This window comes from Muntiacus reevesi, chromosome 9 (genome assembly GCF_963930625.1).
Source record: "Muntiacus reevesi chromosome 9, mMunRee1.1, whole genome shotgun sequence".
Classification (NCBI taxonomy): domain Eukaryota; kingdom Metazoa; phylum Chordata; class Mammalia; order Artiodactyla; family Cervidae; genus Muntiacus; species Muntiacus reevesi.
The window spans coordinates 18,349,222-18,361,772 of NC_089257.1; the positions used below are offsets into that span (position 1 = coordinate 18,349,222).

At 41.6% G+C, this 12,551-nt stretch overlaps 1 protein-coding gene across 1 annotated transcript in view; it reads right to left on the reverse strand.

The window, feature by feature from the left end:
• Positions 1-3,551: 3,551 nt before the first annotated feature.
• The window catches only part of HSD17B12 (hydroxysteroid 17-beta dehydrogenase 12), a 166,237-nt gene continuing 157,237 nt past the window's right edge, over positions 3,552-12,551 (reverse strand). Inside the window, exons 10-11 of the mRNA XM_065944514.1 lie at positions 4,855-5,004; positions 3,552-4,593 (exon numbers count right to left, since the gene is read on the reverse strand). Of these exons, the coding sequence (XP_065800586.1) occupies positions 4,489-4,593; positions 4,855-5,004 (255 nt within the window). The 3' untranslated portion in view covers positions 3,552-4,488. The remainder of the gene's footprint in view (positions 4,594-4,854; positions 5,005-12,551) is intronic.

The window sequence follows — 12,551 nt, forward strand, 5'->3', positions numbered from 1 at the left end:
AGGATGTACAAAATGTAAAATTAATTGTAACATGAATACAAGTTTTTTTTTTTAAAGGAAATACATTTACTTAAATTTGTGTCTTTAAAAACATTTCTAAAAAATTCATAGGTCATAGAAATCCTAATGTAAAGCTTTAATGTTAGCACTGAAGAATACACTTGTCTATATACATATGTGTACACACACACACACAAATTGTGGGTTTATATAAGAGTAAAAAAACACATTGAACATGAAACAATTAAATGTTCAAATTATGAAAAAAGAAAAATAACACAGTAAACCTCTAGAAAGCAGGAGAGGATTAAAAAAAAAAAAAAAGGCAGAGAGAATCAACAAAGCCAAAAACCAGTTCTTTTAAAAATTAATAAAATAGACAAACTTCTGGCAAACTTGTCAAGGAAAAAAGTGAGAAGACAAACAACACTGGGGAAGGAAATAGACACATATCTAGCAGAGGTTTAAACAAATAAGAAAGTTCCTCAGGTTTCTTATGCTAATAAATTTGGAGGAGGGTGGAGATGAGTATATGCTTAGAAAAAAAGCTTTCAAAATTAACTCAGAAAAACAGAAGGCTTGACTAGTCTTATCTTTAAAGCAACAAGATAAGTAGATGCTATAATCTTCCTACAAATAAATACTAGGGCCAGACTGGTTTTATTAACTTTCAAAGAAACAGTTTATTATTGTCTCAATCTTTTACAGATTCTTCTAGAGCATAGTAAAATAAGCAGCACTCCCAAGCTCATTTAATGAAGTTATAAACATTTTTTTGTTTTTTTGCAGCTTGCAGGATGTTAGTTCCCTGACCAGGTATTGAACCACGGTCCCAGCGGTGAAAGTGTTGAGTCCAAACCACTGGACTGCCAGGGATTTCCCAGTGAGGTTATAATCTTCATATGAAAACCATACAAATATGAGAAAGAAAAATTGCAAGCCCATTTCTTAAATATAGATGCAGAAATCCAACTAAAATACCAGTAAACTGAATTATGCAGTGAATAAAGGTAGTGAAATAAGATCAAGAATGTAAAGGTGATAACACTAGAAAGTCATAACTAAACTAAAGCAAGATCTCTGAAATCGTCCAGAAATCGGTCACCTAGTATGTGCTTCAATATGTATGTACTCCTGGCTATTCCCGGAACATACCAGGTATGCTGTCTCCTTGGGCTCTTTGCGCAGGCTGGTCTGCCAGAAATGCTCTTCCCCTAGAGAGCTAAAAGGCTTACTCAAGACAGTTCAAACACCACCTCTCTAGGCCTACCGTGAGTACCTTATTTAACAGCACAAGCCTCCCACCCCTACCCCGACAGTACTGATTCCCCGTCCTCCTTAACTCTGCTTCATTCTCCCCTCCGCATATAGCACTTACACTGCGTTTATTTCTTTTATTACCTGTCTTTCCTTTGCTCCCTCCCTGGGCTCTCCCCCATCCCCAAGCTCAAGGGTTAGCTTAACAGGGCAGTTTCCCCAGCCTCCTGGAGCGTAAATGGACATGGTTGGCATTCAATAAATTCACACAACAGTTTGTCTAGAAGCTTTTGTAACAAGGATGACAAGCTAGCTTTATATCCTTTTAGCATTACTGTCTGTAGTACCCATTTTGCTTGCTTTTCAATGACACAGGTAAGGGAAGGGGACAAAGCTATGGTATTACCATTCAGCATGCTAAAATTTTTTCATCTATTAAGTCTGTGTTCATGCTAGTGTTTCATTTCTAGATGTTTCCATATAAATCTCAATAGGAAGAATTACATTTCCACACGGGAATTTTAATTTTGTCCCTATTTATATGTTTTACATCATGAGTAACATAAATATGCTAATCTAAAAATATTAGAATGTCACAAAGTAGTGAGTCCTTAAAATTTTTTAAATATTTTTATCCAACGTATTAAATAAAGTGTTTTGGTATGTTTTGATCCTGGTAAGCTAAAGAGCAAAGTAGCAGAACCCAAGACCACCAAAGTCTCAGGTAATTTTTGGTATCAGCAGACTTCAGAAATTATAGTCCCTGGACGCTATATAGTTCCAGATGGCAAACAATCCGCCTGCAATGCAGGAGACCCAGGTTTGATCCCTGGGTCGGGAAGATCCCCACGAGAAGGACAGTGCACTCCAGTATTCTTACCTGGGAAATCCCATGGACAGAGGAGGCTGGCAGGCTCCATGGGATTGCAGAGTCGGACACAAGTGAGTGACAACACATGCACACAAGCTCATTTTATACTTGCATTATTAACCCCCAAATCTCCTCTTCTACACCGTATTAGCACCATTTGTACTAAAATTAGAATTGATGTTCACTTTATATAAAGTTCACTTCCATTGTATTTTGATGCAATAAATATCAATGGGAACTTAAGAATTCATCTCTTTAGATCGGGACCACATTTGAGGAAATAGAAACTGATTAGTATCTTTCTTTATTCCCAGTGCACGTGGGCTTGATACAAGGACAAATCAAAACAGCTTACATCATTCTGTGTGCAGGGCAATACCTCTCTTGTCCACCAGCCCGCCATGCTATGGTCCTGAAAGGACAATGAAGGACCAATAAATTAAAATCCAGTTTTCTATGTCATGAGCTGAGCTGATTCTACATAAATAATAAATATTATCTTCTACTCTTTTTGGGTTCAAACTGTATCTAGCACACATCAGACTATAAAGTCAAGTCACTATAAAATGAAGTCTAAAAATTATGCTTCACTATTTTGAATGGGTTTTGAGAACACTGGTTTCTCTTTTAGTGTACTTTTTCTTTCATGTTCCTGCAGATTTTCATGTCAGCATTTTCAGCCTTGAGTGTCATATACAAGAGGATATTTACTGAGTTGAAGGAGTCAGAGCCACAGTTCAGAAGTTTTGAGACTGCTAAGGGATTTCCTCGCCAGATTACAACTATTTTCTCGATGGGGTAAAAGAAGCAGCGTTTGCATACTTGCACACCAATCCCTCCTCTCTACCAACTCTCCACCAAAACCACCACCACCACAATCAACCAACAAATGTGTGAAAGCAAATAATATATTGCCCAGGTCATTGTGACGTCACCATTTGTACAAAAAAATGAGAGAGAGAAAGGCAAAGTGTTTTTTGTAAAGCTAAATTTATTCAATTTAAATGATTATTTTTTTATTCTGAGATTATATTCTTCCTATTTTAAGTATACTAAAGTTTCTTTACTTTTATATAATGATGCAATGGCAGATGGTGATTTGGGTTTTGCTGTTTGTTTTTTTTTTTCAATGTCCTTGGCTGGCAAGTTTAAAAACTAGAAACACTTTTAAATATGCCAATTAAAATGGATGTTTGTTTTGTTTTGTTTTCCAAATTTCCTGGTGCCTAAAACTCAGAATCTGGGAACCACAGCCTAGGTAAAGATCTGGCTTCATGCATATTCCACAACACTGAATTAATTTCTTAGCAAGTTCCCCAAACAAGTTATGTATGTAGCAGGAAAAAAGTCTTAATTGATATTAAGCCAGTGCAAAAATGGCCTTAATTTCAAGCACCAAAGAAATACATTTTCAATCAACATCATGGTTATATCATCTTTTATTAAAACTAATTGTATCAGTACCTATAGGGTACCTATTTAAAAGCATCATTCATTAGTATTCCCTAATATCATCACTGTCCTAGGAGGGGCCCGGTGTCACCCATGTGAGCACTATCGGTGCAGGGCAGAAACGAAGAACCTGCGATCCAAGAAGGCCGCCTTCCTGGGCCAGGGTTTTAGCGGCACTGGAAGGGCTGCCCCTCAGCGTGCATTTTGGCCTGTTTACCTTCATAAATCATACCGCAGAGCGTTCAGTGTTTACATACATTTAAACCGAGAAGACATCTGTATTAGAGGAAAGCGTATTTCAGTAGGCATCATGGATCAAAAATAACTCCATTATTTTTACGTCACTAGCTACCCCTGCGAAAGGAAAGTTCTACATAAATGTGCAAACACACTCTGAGGAAAGCTTACAGAGCGCTCTGCAGACTGCAGTGTGTCTTCCCATATCAATGAATCCCCACTCCCTTAAAAAGTCAAAAACAAAACCAAAAAAAAAGAGTTAGCTGGCCATTACTTTTTAAAAGTATATTTCTCTGCAAATACAAGAATAATCATCACTGGCATTTTGGGCCAGATGAAACTGTTTAGCCTTATGTCTGACTCTGTCATTCACTGATTTGCTATAATTATGTTCCTTCTATTAATAGTAAGCAGTTCTTGCTAATGTTAGTTCTATATCCTTTGATATGAGCATTTATGTTAAACTTCAAAATAGCTCCTGGTAGCATCCAGAATATATGCCAGGAACTCCTGAAAGCAACCTCTGCTTTCCTCCTAATTATGACAACATTTAGCTTTATCAGTAACTGTTAATAAGCATGACAACTGAAGATTTGGAAATGGTGGGTGCCTTGCAGCAAACACGCCAAGGCTGGTGCATCTGCTGAGTTACTCAAAGCTGTTACCAGTGCTCAGTTCTTCTTCATTTTCTTCAAATAGTGAGCCCGGACAGATTTGTTCACATTCATGGCCACTTTAAAGTACAACCAGGAAGGCAGGATTGAGACTACTGAGGCCTAGGGAAAGAAACGGAGAGATATGCAATTAAGGCCTGCAATCTGAATTCATTTCACACATATGATCTTATGTTTTACTATATTACTGTTTATTTATAGATAGATTTAAGGGTTCTTAGATGTGCGGTGGAAAACACGGAGGCCTTGCTAGTAAGTCTAGACAATATATATATGCTAATGTATCACATACTAATTTTGTGAGTCAAAGGGAAAGAAAACCCCGAACCAAAGTACTAACTCGGGACTTAAAAATTGACATACCATAAGAGAATGGATGAAGTATCCATTGGTCCGGGGTTGCATGCCGATGGTTTTAATGGCAGACTTCACAAACGTCTCCGAAGAGGGCTTGTCCAAAGTTGGCTTTCGAATTTTAGCCAGTTTGGTTGCAACATAGTAGGGCAGGACACTCTAGAACCCCACAAAAACACGCCATTGGTTAACAAGGCCATACACCCAGAATTCCTGTGATGCTTGACTGCTCTGCGTGGCAGAAACATTCTGAGAAAGTGTAAAGTTTGTATCTTTAGAGAGAGACAGAAGAAAGAGACGCAGCTATCTAAAGCGACCTTGATAGAAGAAATGACTGCAGAAGACAAGTTTAAAAAACAAAACCAAACCAAATCTGTCACTTCCCTGGGGGCGCAGTGGGTAAGAATCCGCCTGCCAATGCAGAGGACACAGAAAGCTGCAGAGCGACGAAGCCCGTGAACCCTCAGTACTGAGCCTGCACGGCAGAGCCCGCACGCTGCGACCACTGAGGTCCAAGCGCCCAGAACCTTCGCTCCGCGAGAGGGACCACGGCGGTGAGAAGCCTGGGCGCTGCAGGGAAGGGTAGCCCCTGCTCGCCGCAGCTAGAAAGCCCGAGCGTGGCAACGAAGACCAAAAAAAGAAAAATTTCTTCATTGCTGTGCGCGCCCAAGTCCACGGGTCACAAAGGGTCGGACGTGACTGAGCGACTGAACTGAGCTGCCTGATCAATACAACAGGGTTCGAGACCAGAGAAAGTGTTAAAAAAAAATAAGCAGAAACACACCTTTTTGAGTCTTTAAAAAGAAGCATTAAACAAATCTAGAGCAGAGATTGGCAATAGGATGCTTTCTACTCTGACTAAACACATGGTTACAGAACCACCATATAGGAGTTTTTGACATTTTATGTCCCTATAAAGGGAAAATTAGTTTTCTCCCTACTTTACCCTTACTAAGCTTGTTCTATCAGCTTTGGCCCGTCTAAAATAAAAGACATTTCACACTCTCAGCTTTGGCCTACCCACTTTTCTCCCCTAGTTTCTTACCACTCTGCTTCTGAGTTTTATAAACTTTGCTGCGGATAAGCTAGGACCACCATCTGTCTTTGTCTTTTTCTTTTTTCTTTGTTGTGGGGGAGACAGGGTAACATTACGGAAACAGCTTGGGTAACTAACAGACATTGGACAGCACTAATGTGGGATGACAGACCTGGACATTACCTTTTAGGAGAATTAATTATTTATTATTTAGGGGAATTAATTACTATTATTTAGGGGAATTAATTCTTTCTGATGCTTGCTATATTTTAGATATGCTGCAACACAGAACGCAAGGAAAGCCTCCTACAGTGCCTCTTGAGTCGTGACACAAGAGGTCCCTTCTACACTTTGAAATTACTTGGGCACGCTTGTATACCAAGGAGTGAATGTACTCTCTTTATCTGAAATGCGTGAAAGGAAAGGGTATAGATTACAATGAAACTTCTATTAAGGAAGTGGATCTATTTCAACACATGGTGGTCAAAATCAAAAACTTCATTACTAAAGGCAGAAATAAAACTGAAAGGTGCTCCAATCTATAGGTTTTCTTTCTGATAAGAGTGGGGAGTTCCCATCTCTCTCTTTTGCTATTTTTTCTCATTCCCAAGCATGAGTCACCCTCCGAAACAGGTGAGCTGAAGGTGCAACCCACCTAATAGAACCATGAAGCCAAGGGCCTAACCACTGTCACTCGCCAGCCTTTCCTTACTCCCCGCAGTCACAAACCCGACACTAAGGAAACGAACTTCCCCAAAGTACTTCAATGCCTGGGCCAACTTTGACTGGGTGACTTTTTGGCGTCTGACAGTTTGTTTACTGGAATTGGGCCTCCTCGGTGGCTCAGATGGTAAAGAATCTGTTTGCAGTGCGGGACGCCTGGGTTCAATCCCTGGATCGGGAAGAGCCCCTGGAGAAGGGAATGGCAACCCACTGCAGTATTCTTGCCTGGAGAATTCCATGGACAGAGGAGCCTGGCGGGCCACAGTCCATGGGGTCACTAAGAGTTGGACATGACTTGAGTGATTAACACACACACTTACTGGAATTATTACTCTACACTTATTCTTCACTTAAAAGCATTTTTTTTTTGGTCAAATAGGTTCTTATTTTAACACCATGTTGCTGCAAGGATCCAGTATGCGATGGTAAAACCAAAGAGCGATCCCAGGCTAACACACAGTGTGAAATGCAGAGCTCACGAGGCTCTGACAATGCGTAGGGAAAGAAAGCTTGTTCGTCAAGCTGAGTATCGAACAGAGCAGAGAGAATGTGTGCGTGCACTCTGACTCAGCAGTGAAGGACCTTAAGCAAACGCTGTTACACCCCTGGGCCTTGGGTTTCTTGCTTACAAAAAAGGAAAGATTAAAAAAAAAACAAAAAAACCTTTCTCATATATAGATCACAAGCCTATCAAGAGTGAAGTTTCGAGCCTCTCAGTATAAAGATGGTCTACTAATGATACGTTCCAATTACATTATTCTATTCTAGTCCTCCCTGCCTCCCTCCTTGGGGCGGCATAAATCAGACTGTTCTCATCTTAAATTAAATCGCACTGCCTGGCTGAACCACTTGATGGTGCCAAATGTCAACTCATCATTCAGTTAAACCTCCAGCTTGTCCAGAGGAGGTCCTGGCTCTGGAGGTTGGGACAAGGGAGACATACCAATTCTTCTCTGGGAAGGGTGTTTATTTCTACAAAGGTTTAAAATCGAAGCAGTTCACATGGCCTAGCAGAGGATGGAAAGGATTCAGAGATGGGAGTTTGTCAGGTAAACGAATAAGGGCAGAACATTTTGGGTAATGGGAACAGCAGGAGCAAAGAAAAGGAGACACAGGGAGCAGGATGTTCTCAGGGACCTGCGACAATTCCCTACAGTCCACCCACAGGAAAGGCACGAAGCAGTGCCAGGAGGAAGGCTAAAGAGCACAGAAAACTAAGTCCAACCACGACGGTACTGATTTCCAGAGCAGGAGTTCTGTGATGTCACGGTCTCATTCACCATTGTGTGCTCAGCCACCGCCACAGCCGGGCATGTGCTGAGCGCCAAGAGGATCTACTGAATGAATCAGCAGCAGAGCTCTCGGGACAGCCCTGAATACACTACTGGGGTCCCTTTCTACCGCTGCAGTCCAGAAAATTAATGACACCAGAAAGCCGACAACGTGATATGACATTTCAAACCACAACTTTAGACATTCTGACACTTAAGATTATCTATCTATCTAAACAAAAGCAAACATATAGCTTTTTCTATAGCTCAGCTGGCATTTAAAAAGCAGTATTTCAAATCACGTAAAAGTTTCCCTGGTGGCTCAAATGGTAAAGAATCCGCCTGCAATTCGGGAGACCTGGGTTTGATCCCTGGAGTTGGGAAGATCCCCTGGAGGAGGGCATGGCAACTCACTTCAGTATTCTTGCCTGGAGAATTCCATGGACAGAGGAGCCTGGCGAGCTATAGTCCATGGGGTCGCAAGGAGTCGGACACAACAGAGTGACTAAGCATAGGACAGTATAAGAAAATACCTAAAGGAAATCAACTCTGAATATTCACTGGAAGGACTGATGCTGAAGCTGAAGCTCCAATACTTTGGCCATTTGATGAGAAGAAAATGGAAAAAAAACTCACTGGAAAAAACCTCTGATGCTGGGAAAGATTGAAGGCAGGAGGAGGAGCTGGATGGATGGCATCACTGGCTCAATGGGCATGAGTTTGAGTAAACTCCACGAGATGGTGAAGGATGAAGGACAGGGAAGCCTGGCATGCTGCAGTCCACGGGGTCGCAAAGAGCTGGACATGACTTAGTGACTGAACAACTAGGAAATATCTTATAGGTCAAAATGTCATCTAAACAGTTAAACTAAAACCCAATAAATGATCATTAATCCACCTTTCCTGTCTTTCCTGTCTATGCAGGGAAACATTATAGTGAACAGGTCAAGAAGATACCCATACTTTCATAGGAAGTATTTTGGGCAGAACACAACAAATTTTAAAAGTTGCTTTAGCTCAACAATTTGCTGTGATAAATACAGTCAGCCTGGAAACAGCTTGACCCTTGACAGCTACAGATGCAGGCACATGCCCTGGTCTTCAAACCGAAAATCATTAACTAGGCCATAAAGCAAAGCTGTTGATGTTTTATCCTTGCATCAGCCTATTAAGAAAAAAAAATCCCTGGAGATAAATTTGGTATCCTTTTTCTCACCCACTGAGTAGCTTGCTGAGGTATCTGGTCTTTAGGGAACAGCTTAGGGGGCCCTCAATTCAGAACTGGAAGTTTAACTACAAGTTAATGTCACAGAATAGGAGAAAGATGGATGCCCAGCTCTGCCCGACAGGTGTTCAAGAATCAAACACCAAACATTCTAACTTCATATGGTAGTGATCTTTCATGTCGTCACCTGTGTAGTGAACATGCCGTCTCAAATTTAAAGATGACTACAACAATCCCCAACCATGCTTTGGGAAACAAAGATCCAGAGAACACCAGGTTCCAGTCTGTCTGTACAATACGGAATTCTCAACAGGGCGTCTGGTCTGCCTTTTACGAGCATTACATTTACCAGGGAAGACGGCACACGTTCTCAAGGCAGAGGCTGCAGCTCCTCGGAGGCGTTTCAGGGAATCTCTTCCCTTAAGTCTGTGTACTCATCCTCCATCGCAGGATCTGATGTCCTCCAGAAAATCTGAATGATCACATACCTAGATCCTACTTTTGGAAAGGAAAGTGAAGTTGCTCGGTCGTGTCTGACTCTTTGCGACCCCATGGACGGCAGCCTGACAGGCTCCTCCGTCCATGGGATTCTCCAGGCAAGTATGCCGGAGTGGGTTGCAATTTCCTTCTCCAGGGGATCTTCCTGACCCAGGGACCGAACCCGGGTCTCCTGCATCGCAGCCAGACTCTCTGCTGTCTGAGATTGGGTTATTTCACTAGCAGACCAGGAGATGAGCATTTTCACCAAAGGGCCCTTGATTATCTCACTAGTAGAAACAAATCCTTGGACTTGCTAGAAAATCTCAGGAAAAAGGAATCATCCTGATGCTGTAGTGATCCCTGATTCCACGGCAATGAGCAAGGGCCCCATAGTAACATTAGCTACAAAGGGCCTAAGCACAAAATAAAGGAGCTGACGTATTGTGCTCTGCACAAAGACGATCTTTGATCAACACTGGCTGGCTGATAATCTTACAATGACCTACTTCCATATATATGGAATTTGTACGTTAAAATTCAGAGAACCAAAGGACAAACAGTGTAATTTCACCCCCAAAAAATCATGTATTCAACAACAAGTGCTTCATAAGCACCCACCAGAACACTGGTTTAGGCACTCAGAATTCAGTTATGAACAAAGACAGAATCCCTGACCTTACTGAGCTTATATCTTAGTTGGGGGGAGGGGAACCTGGTGCATAGAATCTACAGACAGATGGTAAAAGAATGTCTATAAGATTGGCAGGTGATGATAAAAAAGGAAGGAGGGAAATAAACCTGAGTGAAGGATGGAGGTGATGGGGGCTGTTACTGCCGGTGATCAAGAAGGGCCCTCTGTGATACAGTAACATATATATGGTATGATCACATATAAATAAAGATTACAATGAAGGGAGAGAGTGAGCCAAAAGCATACCTGGATAATGAGTCTTAGACCAGAAGAACAGCTAGTGCAAAGGTCCTGAGGCATGAGTGTACTTGGAGCATTTGAGGAACTACAAGGAGGCCAGAGAAATAGCAGGGGTAGGGTTGAGGTAATGTGAAATGCTTGCAATCAGAACAAGGGAGGTCATAAGAATTCATGATTTTACTCTGAAAGAGATGAAAAACCACAGGACAATTTTGAGCAGAGGAGTAAAACCACCTGGATTATGCTTTAAAGAGGTCACTCTGCAGGAGCAGACTACGGCGGTTGGCAGGGGTGGGAGTAGGGAGGCCACACAGGAAGATACTGCAAAAGGTCCAGCCAAGAGATCAGATGGCTCAGATTAGCAGCAGTGGTGGGTCACGAAAAGTGGTCAGGTAGTGGATGTGTTTAAAGGATCAACTAAAGTCAGGAAGATTTCCGGATGGATGGAATTTCGGGTGTAAAAGAAACAATAAGCTAGATATAGGCAGCAGAACATCAGCTCTGAAATCAACAGACCTGAATTCAAATTCCACTCTACCACTTACTAGTCATGAGATCTTGAGCAAAATATTGAGCTTTAGTTTCTTCCTTGGGGGTATATTGCATCTTCCTTATTGCATTATTACGAGGATTAAATAGAACATTGTCAGTTCAAGAGTGTGGGACTTGAACTCTGGTATGTATTAGCAATTTCCCAAGTTTTCTAATATTTATATTTTTCAGAATGGATTGAGAAAGAAAAACTTAGTTAACATTTTATATCCTGTAAGAAGTATAAGAACACCATTTGCTATAAAAAAAAATGACCTGGATATCTGAGTCCTTCATGGATATAGATTTAAAGTGTTTGAAGAAGGGCTTCCCTGGTGACTCAGGCAGTAAAGACTCTGTCTACAGTGTGAGAGACCTGGTTCAGTCCCTGGGTCAGGAAGGCCCCTGGAGAAGGGAAGGGCATCACACTCCAGTGTCCTTGCCTGGAGAATTCCATGGACAGAGGGGCCTGGCGGGCTACAGTCCACGGGATCTCAAAGAGTCAGACACAACTGAGCAACTAACACTATCACTAAAGGACACTTCAGGTTTTTAGTTCTCATGGTGCAACATTATTAAAAAACCCAAGGGAAAAAAGTCATTATCACTGACAAAAATGAGGATTCACCTAGTTGGAAGGGGTCTGGGTCCAAAGATCCCAACAGGACTAATTTTATTATTCTTAAAGACATTTCTCAAAGTTGGTGTAGTTGACCAGATACAGCTATCTCCTGTGAGAATCTTTCTGCTGCTTCATTGTTCTCTGTATTTAGACTCCATCTGCACTAAAGACACACACCATTGCCTTCTTTTATTGTCACTGGCAATTAACAAGAAGAATGTATGAGACTTACATTTTCATTCCCAACACCTATTTCTCCACGTTGAGCTTTTCTAGCTCGTTGAAGCCTCGAGGATCTGTCTGATTACGCTAAGCAATAAAATGCTTTAACAAAATACACACAAAGAATATCTTCTTTCATTAACAAAATAAACTGGAATCTTGTTTGCTCCCTCACTTCAATTTGTCTGACTTGTTTTCTAAATTTATTCTAAAAACTACGTCTTTTTAAAGAATTAACAAAACTGCCAACTCTCATCGCTGAGGAGAAACAAACCACTGGAAGGTAGGACTCTAAGAGAATGAAGCCCCGAGCGTTTCTCCGTTATGATAAGTTCACATTTAAATGCAGCATTCTTTTGTAATCTCCTGCTAAGTGTGACAAGCCCCCCCTTCGTTTTTAGGCCAGACTGGCTGAAACCTACACCTGCCTTCTTTGGGTCTGGATGGTCTCCACCTGCATCCTCACCTTTCCTCTGGTAAAGAGTCAGGTAAATTAAACCTGGGCTTCCCTGGTGGCTCAGACAGCAAAGAATTCGCCTGCAATGCGGGAGACCCTGGTTCGATCCTTGGGCCGGGAAGATGCCCTGGAGAAGGGAACAGTAACCCACTCCAGTATTCTTGCCTGGGAAATCCCACGGACAGAGGAGCCTGGTGGGCTCTAGTCT